The following is a 25395-nucleotide window of genomic DNA, read 5'->3' on the forward strand; positions in this document are numbered from 1 at the left end:
TCTTTTCATCGAAGATAACTCATGCAAAGTAGCAAAAATGAGCCAAAACACACAACTAAGTCTCAGGAAACTCTCTTGTGATCTAGCTGCAACCCCTCTAAAGATTTGATTTCAAAGTCACACAGTGATAGGACAGTGATTTTGTTCCAAGACATGCAGTAATACGTAGTCAACTGCACCCTAAGTCATTACACAAAACAGAGTAGTAATGCAGTCGTTGCCAAAAAGACTTACAATTCAAACAGAAGAGATGGAAAGGACAGGGCCTAAAAATGTAGTAAATATCAGGGATAAGTGGCAGTAGATAAGTAAGGCTGTAAGGGAGGCAGTTTGGGGAAGCAATTTAAAATATGATAGCTAAGGCTGTCTTTAGTTTAAATAGGTAGGTCAGTTAAAGAAACGTATGATATAACTCAAATCCTTCAACAAGGAAAGAATTATTAGTTCTGTTTGTTCATGAACTTGCAGAGACCAAGACAGGACCATTCCTTCCAGCATGCCTCTCTCTGCTCAGTAAAATATGTCACTCTGAAAAGCAGAGAGAAAAACACTGGGATGTCCTCACATGACTTGACTGAACATAATCTACTTTGAAGTGAAGAAAGTTGCAAGTGTGAACTGAATTACACAAAGCAAGAATAGAGTGTCTGCCTCTATTCAAAGAAGAAGAGAATGACTGTTCCAGGATCGGAATCAGCACACATATTGAATAGACAAGAAAACATGCAACAGTAAAAAATTCGAGCTCACTCTACCAGGATGGTAGCTTCATCTTCAGCCTTCCTCTCTGGAATTCCCTTGGAGGACATTTGCAAGGCTGCGGTATGGTCACAACCTCTGACCTTTATCAAGCACTACAGACTTGATACCAGACACCGATGTGAAGCAGCCATTGGCAGAGCTGTTCTCCTTTTTGGAATGCACTAAGATTAGTTGGCACCTGTCAAACATGACACTCACACCGTTTCTGGTTTAATAATTGTTTATTGCCAGGACACTCCCTCCTCCACAATGGGAGAAGCTTGCCAGTCTAACCCATTTGTGTGCTTCGCAGAGACCACAAAAAAGGACAGGTTGCTTACCTATAACTGTAGTTCTTCAAGTGGTCATCTGCGAATCCACACAAATCCCACCCATCCTCCCCTCTGTCATGTCCTTCTCGCTTCCTTGTCTGCTCTTACGGAGGACCATTTTGGAACTGAGAAAGGGTTGGAACACCTCCTGCCTATATAGAGGGTGGGCAGAGCTACTGCCAAAAAATCTTCCCTAGCGATTCCAGTAGGATACGGAAATGCTGCACAGGTGCAGAATAACCCATCTGTGTGCTTCACAGAGACCACGAAGAAGAAACTAGATGAGCCAGAACTTGTATGAGTCAGTCAGGAAGACTATATCTCACACTGGTTTGTGCACCATGGTATGTAGTTTAGCACCAACCCAAATGAGAGGGTCCAGATGAAAGTGTACTGTCATCTTTAAGGAATCCAACCCATATACCAGAGACTGTTGTTTCTAGTACTTTTGAGGGTTGACACTTAGTGCTGGCCCAGAAAGACCTGCAAGACCCATACTGTCTCTCATTGCACAAAGAAGTGACCATTTCAGCATCTGTACAAAGCCACTAAGAAAGTCATCCAAAGATTTCTAATGAGGTCTAATAGTATAGTAATATTTCTCACTATAGTTGAATCAGATGTGGGTATGGAAGAATAGGAACTATCTGGACACTGTAGTGAGGCCAATAAACTGAAGCTGTGTCCTGACATGCAAACACTGTGAAGATATAGTTCCCAGGTTTGGGAAGTTGAAGCATGACTTACTCTGGATGGGTCTGAACTCTCCTGAAGGAGCGGATCTACATCAAACAGATGCTCTTTGATCAATATTGCTAGTGGAGACTCAAGTAGCTTTGGTGACTGTGGATTCAAACTGCATTGAGATAGGTACAAGGCTATTCTGGCCTTTGCTCTTAGTTATCTTCAGGATGGATTCCAGCATCCTGTTAACCTCATATGTGGGGCTACCTTGAAACCTTCAGCTAGTGCAAAATTCAGCAGCAAATATTTGGACTAGCTAAGCAGTTGGCATGTTAAATCAATTTGAGAGAGCACACAGTATTTCCAGGTCTTTTTCAACGTGTTGGTGTTTTACTTTAAAGCCATACATTTTGGGGGACAGAATTAACTGAGTGAGTGCCTTTCATAACTCAATCTGCCAACACAGTAAGACTGTTTAATGAAATCTTCCCCTGAATTTCACTGCTAGCAGAAGACCTTTCCTCTAGCAATGCAATGCCTCTGGGATACGCTTTCAGAATGTAGTGACATTTCCAGTCTTACTTTCCTAAACCTTGTCAATTGGTTATACAGCTTAAACTGGTTGAATCATTTTGGCTTTTGTTTTTAAATTATCTCCCAGTGTTATTGTTTGTAATGACCCAAGTCCAATTATTAGTCTGCACTAGAATAGATTAATTGACTTGATGGGACATAACTGTTGACAAGCCCCCATTGATTTAAATGCAAAAAAAATTGATTTCCACTAGCCAGTAGACCTCTGGACTGAAGCCAGGGACATTGTCAGGGAGGAATGCAAAAAGACACTATCAAAAAGAGAATGAAACCTCAATGGATGATAGATTAAACTCTTCAAGCAGTTAAGGACAGAAGAGAAAAAAGTAAAAGGTGACAAAAACAGGTTAAGAACCCTAAATGCAACTGTTTAGCATCTTATGCACAGGAAGAACTAGTATAATAATCAAGGTAGAGAAAGAGAAACTGACAAGGAAAAAGGAAGAATAAGAGACCTGTACCACATGATTCAAAAAATTAGAGGTAAATTTAAACCAAGGATGGTGATGTTATAAAACCAGCAAGGAGACAAATTACACAACAAAGCAGGGGGAAAAGACAATGGAAACAATACACTGTCATTGTTGCTACACCAGCTAACAACCAACTCTAGTTTTAAAATGTTGTTAGTCCCCTTATTGGGAGAAAGGTGGGATAAAGAAGAAGAAGAAGTCGCCATTATTTAATTTGATATTGTTTTATTCGATCCAATACAGGGAGAGGTGGGATACAAATAATAATAATAATAATAATAATAATAATAATAATAGTTGTTGTTGTTGTTGTTGTTGTTATTATTATTATCCCACCTTTCCCTCAATAATGGAAATCAAGATGTCTAACAACATATTAAAAATGATACAGATTAAAAACTATATAGAAGCTACAAACATAAGTTATTTTAAAAACAAAATATTTGTACTGTTAAAACTTTAAAAACATTAAAATTCATTAAAATACGATATACAAGCCTTAAAAAAACATAGAGTATAAGCCCTCCCCTGACCCCTGTCAATTTCTAAAAGTCTGATGGCATAAAAATATATTCACTTGCTGACAGAAGGAAAGCAAAGATGGGACCATCCTCACCTGTCTAGGGAGAAAGTTTCAAAGTTTGGGAGCTGCAACTGAGAAGACATTCCTTCTTCTGTCACCAAACAAGCCTAAAAAAATGGTTGGACAGAGAGAAGAGTCTCTCCAGAAGATCTTAGAGCTCTAATGGGCTCATAAAAAGAGACAGGGTCCTTCAAATAGCCTTGTCCCAAGCCACAAAGGCTTTATAGGTCATCGCTGGCACTTTTAACTGTGCCTAGAAATGGAGTGGGAGCCAGGGTAGCTGTTGCAACAAGGGACATGTGTGTTTCCTGTAGCCCCAGTTAACAACCTGGTTGCAGGCCTTTGAACCAGTTGAACTTTCTGAGCACTTTTCAAAGGTGGCCCTATGCAGAGCATGTTACGGTAATCCAAATGGGATCTGTTACCATGGTCAGATCCAAATTTTGATATTGAGATTTTAGTACCATACAGTTGATTGACATTTTACATGCACTGCCTCAAAATCTGTTTTTAATGAAGACAGAGTATAGAGATTTTAAAATTAAAACATGTAAAGAATTACATTTTAAAATTAAAAACAATGTGATTTAATAGTCCGCACAACATCCCAAAGGCATCTGAGGTATTCTGGGCTCCAGTCATTTAAATTTTCCAATGAAGGGTACTTGTACAATTCACACACCTGGGATACAGCAAATGTCTTTAAGGCAATATTTGTAAAGTGCTCTGTAGTGCCTCAGTTAAAGGAGCTAGACATGCCAAGACTATTGCAAATTATATCCAAGTATCGTTTAGAGGAAATCCTTAAATATATTCCAACCATATAATGGAAAGCTGGTTTTTAATGACAGATTTCTTGCGGGGGGGGGGGGGGAATAGAGAGGTGATTATAAAAACTGAAATCAGTCTAACATGTTAAGTAATAAAGATTAGAAGCTTAAATTTGCATCTACATCTAGCAAAGGCATCATGGATTGTTCAGTGCCTATCTTTACACAGTGCTATATTAAACACATGTATGTAGTTAGTAGTTAAGTACAGTGTGCCCTTGGCTTACGTGGGGGATCCATTCCAGGCCCCCCCAGCATAAGCCAAAAAACGTGTATGTTCAAGCCCCATTCACTTGAATGGGGCTCATGCACGTGGTGGCGTGCACATGCCACGGGGGCACCCCCATTCATTCAAATGGGGTGCGTATGCTCAAATCCGCATATGACGTGGGAGCACTGTACAGACCTGCTCAGGTATTCTTTCTCTAGGTCTGTATTCTCAAGAAAGTTATAGGCGGGACAAAAGCTCAGACATTCAGACTGTTATCTATTTCACATTGCTCAAACATATGGACACATTAACACGGAAACTAAAACACATTATGCTTATGTGAAAACAATAGTTCACTTGCTTTGAGATGAACCTCTTCCAAACTCAGGTTGCCTGCATATCCCAGGATCAAGATTTCTCATTCTCAGAAATCACAAATTACATTCCCAAATTTAATTGTTCACCCTTCTTTTCACAATGATGAAAGGGAGAAGGACACATCAGTCTGAAAACTACTTACTGAAGCCTCTCCAGATAAAATTATGGGACTAACATGGCAGGTAGTAGCGACATAGGGAATTATCACACAGGGGCTTACCGCACTGAAATCATCGGCTAAACACTTCAGAAGCGCAGAGGTGTGGTAGCCAGTCGCACTTCTGAAGCATCACTGAAGCGCGTCCCCTCGCCTCTCCTTTCAATGAAGTGTTTGCGGAGCAGCTATTTCTTTAATAATGGGATCTTCCATTTTTAAAGAAACGGCTGCTCCACGAATGCTTCATCAACAAGAGAGGCAAGAGGATGTGCGTCAGTGATGCTTCAGAAGCATGGCGGGCTACCACACCTCCACACTTCTGAAGCATTTAGCCAACGATTTCAGCCCAGTAAGCCTCCGTGTGATAAGCCCCATAGTGTTGACAGAAATTGTGACTGAAAGTTCTGACATTAACCTTATATAAACAGCACATAAATTAGATAATTTAGATACAGAACAACTCCTTCATAAATGATACAGGAAGCCACAGAGAATAACAAAGCACAATATTTTCTCTTTACTATGCATACCACTTAACAAAAACAAGAAACTGTTTAGACGTGGTCATTCAAGTGGTGGGAAAAGGAAGGGCAGCACATTACATACCTGCAATCTATCCAGGATATAGTACCTCGGCCTTTCACTGCTTGGGCTACATCAGACAATAACCTGAGTGAACTGTCAGCAGCTGCCGCTGGAAGAGAGAGTGAAATACGTATGTATTAAGACCACAAAAAAATTAGTACTGAGGCACAACCTGACAACTCTTTTTCTAAGCGCTTCCATCTACCGATTTACCCTACAAGATGATTAACTATTGCCAGTGATAGCATCATCCTTTTATTCAACATTTTACTGTGGCTGCGATCCAAACAGGCACTTTAGACATGCCTAAGGATTTGTGCATGCCCAATGGTATATTTGACTTTCATTTCCCCTTTGAACAAGAGATTTTTCCACACTACAAATGGCTATTAAAGTTCCTAATTTAAAAGTGGCTTGCCTTTGAGCAGGAGATTGCTGTCAGGTTGAAAAGCAGCAAATTCAGAGTTCCCTTGGATGCAAGGGGCTAATTACACAGTTCTTTGAATCCTGTGCTTTTGTTTCCACTGGCTCAAGAGACTGAGACCTTTTATACACTATCCATTTCCTCTCAATAAGCCCAACAACGAGACTATATTTGCCTGCCTTTTCATATTGATCCTTAATGCTGAGCAACTGTTTGCTGATAAGAACACAAGAAAAATCCTGCTGGATCAGTCCAAGGTCTATCTAATTCAGCATGAAAATCCCCCAAGTGGCAGATCAGATACTTCTATGAAGCCAATATGCAAGATCTTCTCTGAGAAAAGGTATACGGAAGCATATTCTTGCAATACTGGAGGTAGGCTCAGACCCAGAAAGAGCAGTATCTGCCTGAGTGTGTACGCCTCCAATCCTTGAGTGCTACATAGAATAACAAAGCCAGAATGAACACATGCACTACCTAGGTGATGTTTCAAAAGAATGAGGGCAAGGTGACCAGATGTCCTAACTGCAAAAGATGACAAGTCACTGTAAAAAGTAGGGCATTCAAGTATAAAGTGTGACATTACAAAATAAAAGCTCAAAACACTCATATAAATATAAATTCATGCTTCTTAGTTATGTTCTAAATGGAGGCCATTTTGCAATTCCTCCTGGACAGAAGGCTGAAATGTAGGACATGTCCTGGAAAAGGAAGTCGCCTGGTCACCCTGAATGAAGGACAACAATAACGCTGCCGAGACCGAGTTGCTCATTCAACACTTCCCCAGCTTCCAGTTTCTTTAACTGTACTGAATTAGTCAGCTCCCCTTTTCTTCTGGAAAACTGATCACTAACAGCTTTCCAGTTTCAGTAATTAAACAGAAATCTAAGCTACACAACAATGACATGGGAAAAGAACTTCAAATATATATATATATATATTAATTTGGTACAGAGCAAAAAATAGTATTCCAAGATATTAATAGCCATTATGTGATTCAGATTTTTCTAGTGGTGTGAAATAACTAAAATTGATACATGTTTAGTTATCTTACAAATGTGAGCATTTCTCAAATATAAAACCCACACATCTATTTATAAAATCATTTTTATCCTATCACATTATTTCATTGTAAAAATGCAACTGTTTATTTTGAACAGGCAAATACAACCTATGTGCTATGTATCTGAGATTCAAATCACAACATTTGTATATGATAGCAGGAATTGCTTGAGAAAATACCGTATATTAGGAAATATTAATGCTGGCCCATTCTGCATGACTCGTTAAAATGTTCGATGCCCCAAATCACTTACCCTCTTTTATATCATAAAATGGTTGTTTTTTGTAAAGCATGCAATTGTTCTTTTTCTCAAACAATATGTATGTATTTGTATTGCAATCGAAGGCAAGTTAGTCTCACATCAAATTAAATAATGGCAGAAATATCCTCTCCCTCTTAAGCATAAACCCCTTCCACAAATTGATAGGGTTTGTTGAGGTATGCCTTCTCTGGTGCACCTTTTCTTACTGTTTTGGTTGATAATTACTAATGTACACTTTGTGAGTCACATGTTGGCTATTTTAAAAATATATTAATTAGTAAATACAGTATATGACATCATTTTGGACTTCTAAGATGGTCAGAGCCTAAAGCATTTATAAATCCTATTAGAACTGAGACTAATTTAAAATTCATATGCCAAGACTATTAAAAAACAAATAGATGCCCAGGATACAAAGAACCTAAGGCAGTGCCTGTTACTTCTGCTCTCTATTTGTGACATGCTGGAAGCAGATGTTATGCATTTATTCTTCAACAGCCAGTATGTTTATTTATAAACTTAGACCCATATTTTTCATTGGCCTATTTAAATATGTATGCATAACTAAGTTATGTCTAGCCTGACCCTCCCCAAACCTACTAAATGCTAAACACACTTTAGTAAGGAGGAATGCCGACTGGACACAGTGGGGCTCATTTATGCTTAAGCAAGTATGGACTGATTACTAAAAAAAAAATACCCAAGACAGCAGCTAACAACAACAACAACAACAACAATACATTTTATTTGTATACTGTTTTTCCCTAGATCAAAATGGTTTACAGACTATAAGAGCTGGAGGTCTGTTCAGATGGCAATGAAGATAGAAGAGGAAGAAGTTTCTAGCCCCCACCCACCAGTGAGTGAAGCTGTGACAAGGAACTGATACAAAGGTCCTGCTTCTGATTGTCACAGCCTCATTTACTGTGGGATGGAGTTGGAATCGTCATCATCTTGCACCCTGATCATCGTCTGAGTGGACCTCCATCTGTCAGTGCAGCTTTTGTTATTGTTAACTGCCCTCAAGTCGATCTCGACCCATGGAGATCCTGTGGATGAGGCATCTACAAGACTCCCTATCTTCCACTGCTCTGCTTAGTTCCTGCAAACTCATACCTCTGATCTCCTTAATGGAGTCCATCCATCTGCTACATGGTAAAATAGGTTTGGGAGAGCATTTACTATCATTGCAATAATGCCACAATTGTGTCTATGTAGTGTTAGTGAACAGAGAGCAGTTACAGATTTGTAACTCAGGGTTGCAAACCTATAACTGCAATACAGAATGCCAGCCTTATTTTTTTAAAAGATAATATCATCCATGGCCATGACTTTCTGCAGAGTACAAAAGGACATGTCTTTGCTTCAGTAGGCTTACAATTTAAAATTCAACACAGAAAAATGCTAAACACACTTTAGTAGGGAGGAACTCCTACTGAACACAGTGGGGCTCATTTCTGCTTAAGCAAGCATGGACTGTTTCCTAAAAAAAACAAGGCAGCATAGAATATATTTAGTTTTAAAAAGCATACATGCTATAAATATATAGATAAAAAACATCAGCACAGGTTTAGCAGCAAAACCTAGCAAGCTCAATATGTGTCAGTGAGAAGAATAAAGAAATGAGACATGACAAGCCTCTCTGGGGAGATTATTCCAAAGGATGAGTACCACTACACAGAAATCACAGATGCTGACTAATGCATGTCAAATTTCACCTGACATTTATTGAAGAAAGGTTCCTGAAAGATATTGGTATGGCAGACAGATAACATCTGGAAACATATTGTTCATTAGCCAGCGAGGCAGCTTTGAAATGTCCTTCCATAGAAACTTTTTAGGTGTTTTTTTCTATTTCCACATTGAACTTTATGACACTGTATGACTGGAATTTTGTTGGTGACTTACTTTTCTTTGGACATCTGCTGAACTGAGAGATCACCTGAAACCTTGGTTTGCACTAACAGTACCTCAAAACCCATGATTTGCCTTTCCATACTTGCATGCAGATAATATTTTACTCAGAGTCTGAAAGATATGCTTTAAAACTAATGATGCTGCTCACATACTAATTTTTAATTAATGTTTGCTGAAACCATTATTTTTAATTTCTGAGATGTAAATGAGATTTGCCATTTAAATTTGAGTTACAGTGTTTACTTGATATAACAGACATTTGGGGAATCATTTTGTCCATTTTTTAAAATTCCATGTTATTCATTATTCATGAATAATGGTAATTGCTAAAGCTATACTAACATGGTTCTTTTATTAAAAGTGAATACATTACCTGTTTCCACAAATATATCCAAGCTTTGACTTTACCACTATTTCTATAATTTCATTTTCATTTTATTTTATTTTTTGGTCTTCTCATAAACCCAAGCTAGGAGGGGCAGAGACTATAACAATGGTTTGTCAATTCTACTATCACATCAAACCATAGCTAGAATAACCTGTGGTTTCCAAACTTACTTTATAATATAGCAGCTGATGATGGCTTGATGGCAAAATGTCAAGTTATGGCTTGTCTATTTAGATATCATATTAACTATATTTGTTCTTATGTGTTGTCAAGTTGATTTGAAATAATGGTGACACTACACTGGCAAGATTTCTTCCCGAGGTTTATCACTGCCTTTCTCTAAGGCTGAAAGAGTATGACTTGCCCACCAGGTTTCCATGTCTGCTCAGGGATTCAAACCCTTGCCTCCCAGAGTCCTAATCCAACATTTATACTATTACATCACACTGACTCCTATCAAGTATATAACCCTTTCTTAAACTTCCATAACCACAGTTTGGTAGAGTGTATATATCATGGATCTGCTGTTTTCTTTCATTTAATTTTAAAAAATAGCAAAAACTGAGATCCTGTCTTACCAGAGGCAGCCAGGAGATATTTTAATTAATTTAATTTGTTTTATTTATATACCGCTATTCCAAAGATCATAGCGGTAAACAGCAAGTAAGCTAATTAGCAAGTAAGCTAATTTGCCCCCAACAGTCTGGGTACTCATTTTAGCTCCCTCCTCGGAAGGATGCAAGCCTGAGTCGAGCTTGGGCCCTTTTGCTGGTCTTGAACTCGCAACCTTGTGGTTTTGAGTGAATGGCTGCAGTACAGGCATTTAACCACTGCGCCACCACATAGGGCTCCAATAAATTTTGCTCTTTAACCTAATTCTGCTGTTCCAACCAATATTATTTATTCTAAGATCAGACAAGTAAGGAAAGAAAACTTAATTGTCAAAGGAAACTACCCTTATATCAGCTATGCTGGTTCTGGAGGAGGTCTGGTTTGAAGCAGATCTTGAAGAATAAGCAACTTGAGGACCAAAAATCTAAGTGCCTAAGAAATTTTTGAAAACTAACATCCGTTGACTTATTCTTCCCCATCATGTGAGAACTCTGAAGGAAGAAGAGAGAGCAAGGAAGCAATAAGGACACCAAATTGATCTAATTTCTGAGTTAATGTGCAGATCATATATCTCCTGGCCAAGTAAATATCACAGCAATGACACATTAGCCATAATTAGCCTTTCTGCACAAAGTGCCCTAAACCAACTAAGCTCTAGCTAATAATCTTGCCAAGAGCAGCTCACAATCTATGGCAGACAATATAAAAACAGAAGGAAAGCTGTGGAAAGGGAAGTGGAGACAGAAAGGAGGCAAAACTACAGTAGATAAAGTAGTAAATTGTGAGCAACAGACGTTGATTGTAACTGAAAGAGACAGCAAGTGGGTGGCTAGCAGACAAGAAGTTAAAATGGGTATTGGAAGGGTAAGTGAAGCATGAGAAGATGCAAAAGCACAAAGAAGGAGAAAAAAAAGATAAAAAAATGCTGGTCTTGTCAACTAAGCATGTATAGATACTCCCAGGCAACAAGGAAGAGGCTGGAAGATATTTCTTGAGTACACATGGTGCTAACAGTATCGATTATGAAGTTCAAAGGAGATTTAAGGGAAAATTTATTAGCAAGTAGCTTTTACTGAGCACATCTTGAGCACATCTTCAGCAAGTTAAAACTATAAATTGAATAGAATGATGGGCAAAATACTTGTAAATGTGACTTGTGTTAAAGCTGACAATAATCTAGATCTCACTCTAGTTGTAGTGTTTCTCCCTTACTGTATGCCTGCTCTTAAAAACACAGCAATGCTTTATTGTTTAATTTATAAACATTATAAAATAAAAATATTGAAGGCATTGAGATGAATGAAAGAGAACTAACTAACCATCAGTTAACTAGAAAACATTCATGACATTCCATAAATTGTTGCCAGACATTTACCATATATTAAGTAGAAATTCCAGAGGTGGTATTATTATTATTATTATTATTATCATTATCATTATTATTTCTTTTGTTCACTTTCTTGACTAGGCAAGTCATCAGCATTACTTGTATAAATTACCCTTAATTTCTTCTTTTAAAGAACAAAAAACACTCACAAGATTTGGAATATAGCACCAATACGTTATTCCGTGTCCTTAGGAGTTTCTTGAAGTCCTTTTGATCACTTATTTTTTCTATTAGTGGTGACATCTTTGCTGATAACAGGCATGCTGGAAAGATAGTCTGCAATGGTAAGAGAGAAATGAAACAAGCTATTTAAAAACAGAAATATTACTATTGTGCTTCAGTTTTATATAAACTGTTGCCTTCCCTATACAAAAATTGTTTCTAAATCTAGAGCAGGGACAGAGAACCCAAAGCCTGTAAACTTCCCTATTCAGATACAAGATTCTTTTGCTGCTTCAAATCAGTGATAGGAGGTAAAAGCCAGGAAGTTCTTGTTCCATGCAAGTGTTTCCTCGGATGCAGAGAATGGAGCAAGGCCTTTGGTCTGTGTCAATTCCTACCACTACTGTACTCTGTTGTTTCTGATGGGTCAATTCTTGTTCTTTTATTTCTACCCTTTTGGATTTTACCACATCATCTGTGCAATTTACAGTAAGTCAAAAGCCATTCAAAGAGACAAATTCCACTTTATTTTTGGAGACTACAAAAAATATTGAAGTTAGTGTATTGTCTGCCTGCCACTGTAGTCACATTGTTATACAGCCACTCTCACAAACTAGCAGCAACCATTTTAACTTCATAGTCTAGTAATAAATCTGTTCTTCCTACAGTACTAGCTTTTCAGACCCATTAATTATTTATTTAATAACCAACCACCTCTGAACATCTGTTTTTAATTGTATAGAAAGTATCAACTGCAGCATTACAGGAATAGTGAAAAATGGGAAACTAAGGAGAGAAGAAGGACCAAGAATGTTAATATCACATACAAGGTTGACCCAACACACTCAATATATGCTTATCTTTGCAACATCTACCTTTTATTAAAAATGCAAAGCTGACTTTATAATATATAATATAACTTGCCACTTGGGTAAAAAAAAATCTCTAATTTTTAAGGCTGTCAGTGGCTTCCTATTTATGTGGCTATGCACTCATTGAATTGATGTCCTTGCTCAGAGGCATTAAAGTGTTTCTTACACAAGGAATACCCATGGGTGGTTTTGCCTGTTACTTTTTCTGAAACAGCACCTGGTATTCATCAGAGGTCTCCCATCCAAGTACTAATCAGGGATAGACAGGATCTGGTGCCTTTAGGATACACCTTCTGCCTACTGAGAATAAAGCCTCACTCAAACAAACAAAACACACTCTCTTAAATGCTAGAAGAATCGGATATACATTTCTGTATAATTAATATGCAAAAGTAAAAAAATGTAACATCCCATGTCTTAAATATACCATTCAAACTCTCCCATCTCCTAGATCAAGTTATATCTTTCCTGAGTAATAGGTCTTCCATGTAACATGGGGTTTGAATATAATCAAAGGTATTTAAAGAAAGTCTCACAGTCGCCAGATTCTGTCAGAAAATCCAGGTGGCTTTACTGAAAGATGTACTGTACAAGCACAGATTGGCAGAAGTAGTTTGAAATATATTTCCTTTACAAACAGAGGACAAAGCAGCATCAGTTTTACTGCAGCATTATAACTCCCTTGAGAAAACGAGGCTTTAAAAGTGATTGCATTGCATGCCTTCATACATACAACAGACTTCTTTTCTGTGTCACCTTTGCTGTATGAAACATCAAGCAAATATCTATTACTATTTAAAAGAATGTGCTTTTAGGAAGTCAAAACATGCTTCAAATCTTACCTTATTCTCTGTGCCAATTTTTGCAGTACCCAGGAATTTGCTCAGTCTGTGCTCTGTACCCATGTCATTCCCAATATGTTGCAGGTCTTCAAATATCCTATATGCATTTCCTGAGAACAGCCCCCACCCACCCACACTGAAACTCCTGAAACCTCAGCAACACAGCAAGCCTGCTAGTTATGTCCTCCAAAGGCAATTTGAACATGGAAATGTGCATATTTGCCCCTAGGCCTGTGTATCAGATGTTCAACAGGAGATCTACAGCATCCCAAAAACTCCCCAGCCTGGGATAAGCATTTTGGAATATTTGACACCTTTACATTCATAATTTTGTATATTGATGTTTTAACTGCATTTTGTAAGCCGCTCTGATCACTCTTGTGGAAAAGCGGGATAGAAATAAAGATTATTATTATTATTATTATAAGAGTTAAAGGCGTTGACTAGCAAGATTCTCTGGGAAACAGCTATGGACCAACTGGAAAGAGGTAGCAGGGTTAAGTTATGTCAAGGTTAATTGACACCTAAAAACCTTTCAACCAACATCTTTATTACACATGGACTTAAAAACAATTGGAAGGGTTGGATTTATCAGCTGGATAATCATCAGGATTTATTGTTGTTGTGCACCTTCAAGTTGTTTCTGACATATGTCAAGCCTAAGGCAAACTTATCACAGGGTTTTCTTGGCAAGGTTTGTTCAGATGAGGTTTGCCATTGCTTGCCTCTGGGGCTGAGAATGTAATTTACCCAAGGACACCCAATGGGTTTCCATGGCCAAGTAGGGGCCCAAATCCTGGTCTCCAGTGTTATAGTCCAATGCTGTAACCGCTACTCCATGCTGGATTTAGTCCTAATTAAATCTTCATTCACCCCATCCCCAAATCAGATAAGAGCTCAACATTTACAAATGTTTATCTTTGTCCCTCTGAGAACTGCATTTACTGAATTATGTTTTCAAACTATGCCAACTATGCCATTTTTGGATGGCACACATAGAAACATTGAAAGAAACCTAAGGCTCTGCATCTGTGGTATGGGAGAGGTAGAGAAATATGGGAAAGGTAGATAATATTTCACACTATTGACTTTACTGCCAGTTATATCAAAATCTCACGGAAAGATTCCTGGGAAAGAATTTAGCTATCTTAAGAATGAGAGTTCTTCTGTTAAAATATGCTGGCTGTTGTCAGACAATGACCCACATATCAAATATAAAACAGACTTATATGCCAAAGCTGCTAAAAGTATCCATGCCATCTCCCTGAAAGCTATTGTTATAACTTTCTGTGTATGTACATGTTATACATGTACTTGTATTCTTTTTTTTTTAAGTGTAATGGTTTTTAGTAAAATACAATAAATGAAATGTGTGCATGTGTGAGAAACATCTTTACACATTAATCTAACATAAGGCCTACTAGGAGGCCAGGATTCTCAAAGAAAGATAGCGACTTTCCTCCATAAATGACCAATAAGATTTATCATAATTTCTCCTGGGATTCCATGCAGTTACATTGCCTCTCTTGAGCACAGCAAGAAAGGTAAATCTACTTGCTCCAGAAGTGCAAGTCAGAGTAACCACTTTGGGATGTGTAGTAAGTGATGGGTATTATTTTTAAACATACAAACTTTTCCTTTTCTGGTCATCCTTCTTGCAAGCACTGACAAATTTCAAGAGCTCACGTGCTCCTTCACTTACCATCTGTCTCAATCCTCAGCAAGTGTTTGCTTAGTTAATATTCCATCTCTCCCGCACTTCAGTCAGTTTACATTAGAATTCTATTATATTTCTTTTCTAAGTGATTATATATAAAGGCTTCAAAATAAAAACACACAAATATTATGAATGTCTGGTATGTGTTCCATGTTTTCATTTCTTTTACATCCAATGCAGCCCATTCATGTTTACTCAAATGTCAGTGTCCAAACAGGGCTTACTCCAAGGCAATGTTCAATGTAGCAGTTAGACTCTACAACAGTGTCTACAACACTCTGCAGTAGGACCTGGATTTAAAAACATGATGAAAGATTGGATTTACAACTTGGATAATAATCAAGATTCATTGTTGTTGTGTCTCTTCAAGTTGTTTCTGATATATGAAGACCCGAAAGTGCTGGTCTAGGACTCATTAGCTGTCACACCACTGTGAGTTGAGGGGAAAAACACTATAGTCAATAGATAAAAATATTGTATGGTACTAGTCCTTGTCACATTAATTGTAAAAAAATCTAGTCTTCTTCATCAGATAACCTAAAAATAGAGATATGAAATCGTCATCACAACTCCTGCTATTTGCTTCCGTTTCCGAGTTCCTTTTATGAAAACAAATGCTTTACATCTATTACATATTGTGGAGAATGAGAAAAGATAAAATACTTCTTTGTTTTATGGATTTTATATTTTGCATTATTTTGCTGTATGCCAAGCATGGGAACTCCTGAATTTGTAACAAACATCAAAGAACAATGAACACTGATTCTTAGTCTAGCAAACTTTTCCAAGCCCCAGGTATGAATGTCCCTATCGTCATATACCTTCATATGTCACGAAAATGTTGGAGAATCAAAATCCAGTTAACTCTCAGCTTACACAACAAACAAAGCAATTATTGGACAAGTTCTGCTTCAGACATGCTCAACTATCACAGTCATTACAATGAAGACTACCCCCCACCAATATTGTGTTCCTCCAGTGCTCACCCTATGGCTGTAATACAGCAGCTTATTTTTCTAAAGAGAATTGCAAAACATTATAAAGTCAAAGTCAAGAATTTTTCCAAGATGTTAAATGCAATCTAAGTATTAAACAGAGCATCTACAATGTTTTACATCCCTTAAAATAATCCGGTCAGAAATGGTAAAAAAAAAAAAGCAAGGAAATGAAAACCTACAGTCAAGTACACTTAATAGCACTGTATGGGCTATGAATGTCGGGCTGCGTCTAAAGCAGCCCTGCACAACATTTGGCCTGCAGGCCACATGTGGCCCACCAAAGCACTTCAGCAGCCAGCATGCTCAAGCTCACTCCAAAGCCTCCCCTGCAGCCGGGCTTTCTCCCGGGGAGATGACTGGGCTGGAGAAGTGAAGGACATGCTTCCATTTGACTGTCTTCCCTTTCCCTAGCCCAACCATTTCCTCAGGAGAATGCCGGACTGTGGTGTTGGCTTGGGGGCAAATGGGCACGTGTCCTCCTCTGCAGCCCAGCCATCTCCTCAGGAGAAAGCTGAGCTGTGGAGCAGTGGTCACAGCGGTTGGTGTCAACCAGTGTGGGAGGCAAGCTACTTTTCCCTCCCCCCCTGCCCAGGCAAACCACTGCCCCTCCCATTGTCCTCCAAGCCCTGTGAGGCAACTGCTGCCCACAAAGGGCTCAAAGGGCATCACCTCACCACCCCCAATGCCCTCTGAAGGAGTGAGAAGGCACTACCTCACACACATCTCCAGTGCCCTCTGCATCCCAGGGATTCAGAGGGCACCATTTCACCTCCTAAATACCCGCTGTGTCAGGGACTCAGAGGGCACCATTTCACACACACACACCAATACCCTCTGAATCTCAGGGATTCATTCTGTGACACCACCAGTGCCACCCCATGTTGTTGAAAAGAAGATTTTCAAGGTGATAAAAATGTATTTCTCTGCTTTTTTGCTCACTCCATCCATTTATGCAATTTCACTGTGAAACAATTGTATTGTATATAAAATGGCTCACATCCTATGCAACTTAGCTGTTATTCCTGAACCATAACGGAAACCAGACGTGTCACTGGCCATATCTTATTGTGTTTGTTTGGATTACTTTCAAACATATTTCCTTCTTGAAGGACAACAAAGGGCTTTGGGAAGTATGTGCAGTTGTGAGTATTTTGGAATGTTGCCCATTCTGGATAACTTCTGACTTGAAGAAGGAAAAAAAGTGGTCCTCACTAGTACAAGTTTACAAAAGTGTTCCTGAGAAAAATGTTGTCATCTATAAAGGAATTAGCAATCAAACCTCATTTTCACTGTAAATTAAGAAAAATTCACGTAATTACTTGACTTCTAGTTGTCTTTTACTGAAAAAAAGGCTTCACTTCATAAATTCTGTTGTTGTTTCGAAACTTCAGACATTTCTGCATAAAGTACTAATTCTGCCAATCAAACTCTCAGCCAGGCTTTGAGTCTAACACTATTTTGGCACCTTGGATGACTATTCCTCATTTGAGAATGGACTGGGAAAACAAAACTTTTCTGGCAATACCTTGCAATGCTTTTCAGTACTACAAATGAGGAGAGAACCAAGGGACAAAAATGATTGGAGGGCACACAGGCCCAGTGATTTTTAAATGGGCTATTTGTCTTTATTTTACACTGTAAATATAATATTATGTGGTCTAATGTTTTCTTTTACTGCAATTTTATTGAAATCACATTAAATGCTTCTGGAACTGTGATCAGAAGTAGATGTGTGGCAGAAGATTACTGCATTAATAAAACTGCTCAATCATACAAAGAGGCTGAGACATTTATTCAGAGATTTTTATACAGAGGTATACCTAACTGTCTTACTACTCCATTCCTTCAGGACAACCCCACCAAAATCTATGGTACTAGGGAGCCATTTCCCACTGACCACAATAACAACAAAAAGAATATACAGGCCCATGATCAATGCTGCTGATGATATATGGCTGTATTCAGACATCATATCAAAATGCAGTCTTTTGATACATTCAGACTGGCCAGCTCAGACCTCATGGTTTTCAACAGGCTGTATCGATCTACAGTGTAAAGCACTCTCTATGCTAACTTTCCTGCTACATTCACAAACCACTGATAAAGCAGAGTTAATGGCTGTTTCTCCACAACAGGAGACTATTGCTATACAGATAAAATGTATTAAGATAGACTGGGAAGTAGACAACCTTGTTTGCCTCTTTCACATTTTGAAGCACCAGCCATGGTGTGCATTCTTAACACAACAGAACACAAACCATAGTTTGTCATGATGCCTGAACTAAGTCAGCAATGTTGAATCAATTTCAAAGCACTTTAAAACCAAGAGAGCCACATGGTATAGTGGTTTGAATGTTGGACTATGACTCTGTAGACGAGGGGTAGGCAACCTTATTGAGCCGGGGGCCGGGTTGCTGTCCCTCAGACAACTGGGGGGCCGAAGCCAAAAAATAAATAATTAAATATTTTTACAAAAAGATTAAATATAATAACCAGACAAATGTAGGACAAAAATTTCAATGGAAGACACTTTTTTTTTTAAAAAAAAATGGAGGACACGCAAAAAAATTTGCTGATTTTTAAAAAATGTTAATATAAATGCATGTTTCTGAGGCTTCTATAGACAAATAGGCCCCCAACCCCGGCGGCAATCGGGGCAGGACCGGGCTGGGGCCGGTCCCAAGGCCTCGCGGGCCGCGTTGCCTACCCCTGCTGTAGACCAAGGTTTGAATCCCCACTCAGCCATAAAAACTCACCAGGCACACTCTATCAGCTCAGAGGAAGGCAATGGCAAATTGTCTCTGAAGAAACTTGCCCACAAAACCCCATGATGGGGTCACCTTAGGATCGCCATAAGTCAGAAATGACTTGAAGGCACATAACAACAAGAACAACAACACACTTAATGCTCCTAGGATCAAAATTCCATTTAAGCCAAAACAGAAAATATAATCAGATTCTGATTATTCACTGTGTAAGGCCTGAAGAAATATAAGCTCAGGGATTCCTGTACTATATTCAGACTGAATGAGTGTGGGCGTTAAAACCAATGTATAAGAAATTATCACTTTTATCTGATTTTTTCCCCCTCATCTCTTCTTCTTTCCCTGATCTGCAGAGCTGAATAATTATCTGCTTTTAAGACATTTCATTTAGCCTCCAGGGCAATATCTATTAGTATTATAATCCCTTGAGTTATTCCATTAGATTTTTAAGTGATTCCTTCTACATTACAGAATGGTGGCTCATGTAGTTAAAGAGAAACTAGTATACATCCACTTGTCTGTGGTCCAGATACACATAAAAACTATTTGCGGCCAGTTACCAAGAGGCTTAGTAAACTCTGAAAAAGATGCAATTCTTGCTCATGAGGGTGCATTTTTCAGGCTTTATAAGGCTGAAAGGCTGATAAGTTTTCCTTATCTGCAAGAATATCTGCAAAAGCTTGCCTTACAGCATTACTCAGATTCCACAGTTTAACTTGAACATAAACTATTCACAAACTGATCTAGCAGTTTTGCAAAGTAATTATGCCTCAGAGAACTGCTCCTCATAACATTTCATCATATACAGGGTCGTGACCCAAGTCAGTCCTTTTTCCAGATAGAACACCCATCGTTTCGGCTGGTAAAGCCACAGTTCAGAACTGGTGTGCAATATGTGCAGCGATCCTTTGACTTTTGTTGACTTTGGCCTACAAAGTTTATAATGCAGCTAGAAACAGTACCCAAACTTGGATTGCAGGGAATTGAAATAGCAGTTGCAGACTATTCATCCCATTTAAGCCTACCAGCATGTGCCCCAATTACTTGCAAGTTAACCTCTATCATAAACTCTTATAAGCAGGACATAGGCTAGGATGCTAAGTTCAACCATGAAGGTTATTGGATGGCCTTGAACAAATCTCTGCCAGCAAAACCTCAATGAGCTAACAAAAAACAATCTCATGTACACTTCTCTCACTTCTTTAAAGAAAGAGCATGGTAGAGATGGGGCAAAGAATCAGAAAGGATGTGTAATTTCATTTGCTCAATGCACTATATTCAATTTTTAAAAGAAAGATTATCACTTTCAGCATGTCTCTAGCATTCTTTCAAAGAACTAGACAAGGAATTTTCAATAAGATGACTAAAGAGCTCTAACAAACGTCTTGGCACCCTTACAAAACCAAATTGCCAGGATCCTGCTGAGGAAAGCCTGTCCATTAAACCCAATTTAAAAAACAGATTAAGGGCCAATCCACATATTATAATTGGCAGTTTAATATTGTCCTCTTGGATCACGAGGGCATTCTGCTCAGGTTGAATACTGTGAAAGTGAGATCTAGGAAATGATGGTCTTCCAGGGCATCATCTTACAGGCACTGTATACCTTGTACATTTCTGGAACAGCTCTGATCCCAGAAGCTCTAGCATTTGTGTTTGCCAGCTCACACTCACGCATTGCTTAGCACAAGCAACTGCTCACAGTAAACAAAAAGATGGGGGAAAGAGCTGCCTGTTACAAACATGGTGTTAATTCCTGTGCTATGTAAGTACAGCACAGCTTGAAGCGCTAAAATTACGTGAATGCTTTATGTTCTTGCTACAATTACACCAAAGCTCTAAACTGGGAGTGCATGTTAAACAGGATTTTGTTAAAGGCTGGCCACATTCTCTCTCACGTGATTCCCCCCCCCCAACATCAGAGTGTTGTTGTCTTAAGAGGCATTTCTCTCTTCTTCACATGTTGTTCCAAGTTGCTATAACCCATTTGGCCTACTACCCTGCTATTTCTCAGGTAGGAATACCATATGTTCCAAATGACCCACTGCTCTCAGTTTCTCAGTAGATTCTACAAGTACAGCTCTCTCAAGGTGTCCAAAGACCATTTCTGTGCTGGAAATAGGCGTCAAAGAGAGTTAAAAGGGTTTGGTACTGTCCCAGATTACCTGGAACTACTACCATCAACCACCCAATCATGGTCCTTGGTGAAGAGGAAGATATTCACTTCCTAGCAGTAGTTACTACAGATCTCTCAGTCAAGACAGGCTCTGTTTAGGACAAGTCTCATACAAACTGCTCTTTTGGAACACATCTGATTTTTTTACCTTTTAGATCTAATTAGTCAGTCCACATCTGATAAATATTAACAACTACTAGGCACACAGATCAACTATTCCTACCCACAATAGCCAGAAACTTTCTGCACAGACTGTCCTGCATATTCAAGTTTCTATTAATAAAATGAATTCCACAAAACAGAAGATGGTAGTCTAAATAAATCCCAACATGCTAAGTAGTTAAGGCCAGGCCAAGACATTTTGCCCCTTCTGGCAATACTGCATCTCCCTCATTCCACTTACAAATGTTGATTGGATTGGTAGTTCTACCTTAGTTTAATACCAAGTACAATACAGCATCCTTCACTGTACATTAGGGCTGGCTTTTTCACATACACAGCCCTAGCTGATCCTCAGTATTGTGCTTCTGCTGCCTTAAGCAATCACAATACTCTAACTGTAAGGACCACCCTCTAATAACAAGCATTATTATTGTCAAAGAACTTTGCAAACATTTCACAGAAGGCACAATGAGGTTCCAATCCCATCATGATATCTGAGTTTGAGCAGGTCCCTACCTCTTTACAGAGGTTCTACTGGATGACACCCTGAGGATGCAATCATGGCAGAAAATTATGTCTTTGAAATCATCACTAACAGCCTGTGCAGACCGGTGATAAATGCCAGCCTCAGGGCAGTGGGGGCATGGCATCCACATGAGACATGCCCTAATGCTGACCTGACACCGCGGTCCTAACCACACGGTGGCCATCATCACAGCGCTCTTCTGGCACTACATCCAGGTGACACAGTGCTAAAGGAGTGCCAAAAAGCTGTGGCGTCAGCAGCTATGGTGCCCTTTACGTGGCACAAAAAGGCCAGATCAGGGGTGTGGCATGTAGTTGCCATGGCCTTGATCTGATACTGAAAGTGTTGGCAGTCTGCACAGCCCCTAAGAGGACAAATTAAACTCAGTAACAAGCTCTGACTTATATGTGGCTGAATTTACATTGTGTTTTCCACCATTGTTTCATTGCCGTCAAATCGCTGGTAAACCAGCCAGTTATACATCTGTAACCCTGGCTTCAGTTCTAACCTACAGTTATAGCACAGATATAACTGTTCACCTATCTGAACCGAATCACTGGCCCCATACAGACAGCCCAAAATAAAGCTGCTTTGGGTCACTTTGGAAGTATGCTGTTTAAATGATGCATGCATCCTAAGAGTCCAAAAGCTGTACCAAAACTACACTCCGGTCCTTAGGACTGGATCGTGGCTTTGGTATGGCTTCCGGACTCTTAGGATGCATGCATCATTTAAATAGCATACCTCCAAAGTGACCCAAAGCAGCTTTATTTTGGCCTGTCTGTATGGGGCCACTGTGTCATTTCTGCAGGTAGCTGTCTTATACCATCTAAGAGCTTTATCACACTAGCGAGATCCTTCGGGCAAATGGGAGTTAAACTCGATTTAAATTAAATCTGAATTTAAACAGAACTTGCAAATTCAGGGAGTTTATCCCACCGAAGTGCTTCCAAAATGAAATAACACAAAGTTAAACTGCAGTTAAAGTGGAGAAAACTGGCAGCTTTTTACTTTCGGGATGTTCCAAAAGTAAAAAGCTGCTGGTTTTCTCTGCTTTAACTGCGGTTTAACTTCACATTATTTCATGTTAACTGCGACATCGCGTGATAAACTTCGGGCATTTCCGGGTTTTCTTTGCATTAAATCGCATTTAAAGCCCGTCTGCCTACAGGATCTCGCTAGTGTGATAAACTCCTAAGTCTATTTAGTCTTGTAGCTCACATTAACTGCTATCTAAGATCTTTCTAACTGGAGAAGCCAATGACTGACATGTTCCATACCGTCCAGTATTTGCAGTTTTACATGAACTGAGGTAACTCAAGTGCAGCTCCAGCCTACCTCATTCCCAGAAGAAATGGGGTTGCCTTCTACATCCCACTCATCATTGACAAAGTGGTTGTCACAAGTTGAACTGTTTTTCTTACTCCTGCACCAGTTTTTCATTTCAGTAGAGACGCTTTTAAGATGCAGATGCGGAAGCCAAGAATTTTACAAGTACTTAGAAACAGCAATGCAATCTTGGCAACACTTTTCATACACAAAAACCTGCACCAAACTAAATTATTGTACTCTTAACATGCACAAATGCTAAAGTATAAATTAAAATGTTTGCAAAATGATTAGAGAGACAAAAAATCATACTTTTGGACAAACTAGTTAGCTTTGCCCATACATATTCTAAAATATCAGATATAATCATTTTGGATTAATTATGAGACAGAATATGGACAAATTGTAGAAACTAGGATTATTCTTGAAAAAGAAATAGGCATCTACACCCTTTAAATTTCACTTCCTTAAAAAATGAAATGGGGAGAATACAGGAGCTGATAGACTGACTAAGCATTCCTTCTACTTTTAGAACAAGTTAGTAACTCCATTTTGCCGCAGTCAGAAGCAACCACAAACATGGGGGACAGGAGTCAATTTTACTTATATGAAAATGGATGTGAAGGCCTTGTAGGGCATTGAAAAATCCCAATCAAATTCATAGCAGAAGATGATTGACATAATCAAGACAGCACCACCCACTTCCACAGGTAAACTTCTTAAATCATTTTCCTCTCATGTCACCATGGGTAAAATCATGATCAGGTCCATGATGCAGATCTTTGTAGAGTTACTGGTGTTTCCCACTGATCTTTAAATACCACTTCTCCCTCACTTTAAGGAATTCAAAATGTTGATTTTTGTTAATAGCAAACAAAGTGTGCGGTTGATATAAAAATATATACAGTTCATTCATCTCAAGGCAGTGTAATGAGAGACATATGGTTTCTGGTATTCCATAAATAAATCAGGGAAGTCATTCTGATGAACAACCAAGCTGTTTGAGTAGATATCATATGCAACATAGCACTATAATACAATTTAAAAAATGTACAATATTCCAAAATGAAACACATTTTACTTACAATTGCTTTTGTACCAATTACTAATAGCTCAATCTCAGATAAGGTACATTAATGCTATTCCTTCCCAAAATGAAAAAAAATAAAATGAAGGGCACAGCACAGCACACAATCAGGTGGCATGCACTTCTGTCTTTTTGCTCATCAAGCAAATGTCTGCTGACCTTGTGTAATAATTGCTTCCTTTCCCATCATAAATTCCTCCCTTCCACAGCTATTTACATTCTGACTGCAATCACCTTGATCACTCAACCATTAGTAACAAATGTCTCAGGAGACATAAAGCGATTAGTAGAACAACCCCCCCCCTTTTGTTCATGATTAATATCCAGCACTATAGGAGAAATTCTCCAGACAAATCATACATGAAGAAAGAGTTACCTTCATGACCTCCCAAAATAAAGCAGACATATGTACGGAGAGATCAAGGATGAAAATCTCTAAGGAGGGACGACTAAAATTTTATTTTGCAATTTCTGATTAGAGTATCAATAATTTTGTTGTTGTTGTATGCCTTCAAATTGTTTCGGACTTATGGCAACCCTAAAGCAAACCTACCCCAGGATTTTCTTGGCAAAATTTGTTCAGAGGAGGTTTGCTACAGCCTTCTTCTGAGATTGAGAGGATGTGACTTGCCCAAGGTCACTCAGTGGCTTTCCATGGCTAAGCAGGGATTTGAATCTGGTTTCCAGAATCATCATGCAATGTTCAAACCACTCCACCATGCTGTTACTCATCAATAATTTTACTAAGTCAACATTATGCATTTTCACAAATTATATCTATTCCATTTGTCTTCCATCGTTTATCTGAGCTCAAATTGCCCCAGGTTTTCCCTTCCATTTTGTCTTCCCAACTACTCTATGCAGTAGATTAGGTGAAAAGATATTCAGATAATCCTCAATCCAATTATCGCTGATAAATAGAAAATTGAGGAACAAGTCTCACACAAGAAGGAATGAAAGTGTCTTCTTCTTTTACAGTTCTTCAAAGCATGGTCTGAACTATCATGGCTGAAGAACCAAATCATTAAGGGTTCCCCCTGAGAGCTTCATGGATGAAATAAATTTGAACTCTAGGCTCTCCAGTCTGGTGTTTCTGCCAATACCATCATAATATCTGTACATGTCAATAAATGTTTTG

General features: G+C 38.7%; 2 protein-coding genes across 3 annotated transcripts in view; both read right to left on the reverse strand.

Annotated features, from left to right (window-relative positions):
* Window positions 1-25395, reverse strand: part of SEC22A (SEC22 homolog A, vesicle trafficking protein) — a 1054631-nt gene that overhangs the window by 247167 nt on the left and 782069 nt on the right. The gene's annotated exons all lie outside the window — the stretch shown is intronic.
* The window catches only part of PDIA5 (protein disulfide isomerase family A member 5), a 213893-nt gene that overhangs the window by 155029 nt on the left and 33469 nt on the right, over window positions 1-25395 (reverse strand). The window contains exons 2-3 of the mRNA XM_042445080.1: window positions 11771-11897; window positions 5590-5677 (exon numbers count right to left, since the gene is read on the reverse strand). Coding sequence (XP_042301014.1) covers window positions 5590-5677; window positions 11771-11897 — 215 coding nt within the window. The remainder of the gene's footprint in view (window positions 1-5589; window positions 5678-11770; window positions 11898-25395) is intronic.

The sequence above is a fragment of the Sceloporus undulatus genome, chromosome 1, assembly GCF_019175285.1.
Source record: "Sceloporus undulatus isolate JIND9_A2432 ecotype Alabama chromosome 1, SceUnd_v1.1, whole genome shotgun sequence".
In the NCBI taxonomy this organism is placed as follows: Eukaryota; Metazoa; Chordata; class Lepidosauria; order Squamata; family Phrynosomatidae; genus Sceloporus; species Sceloporus undulatus.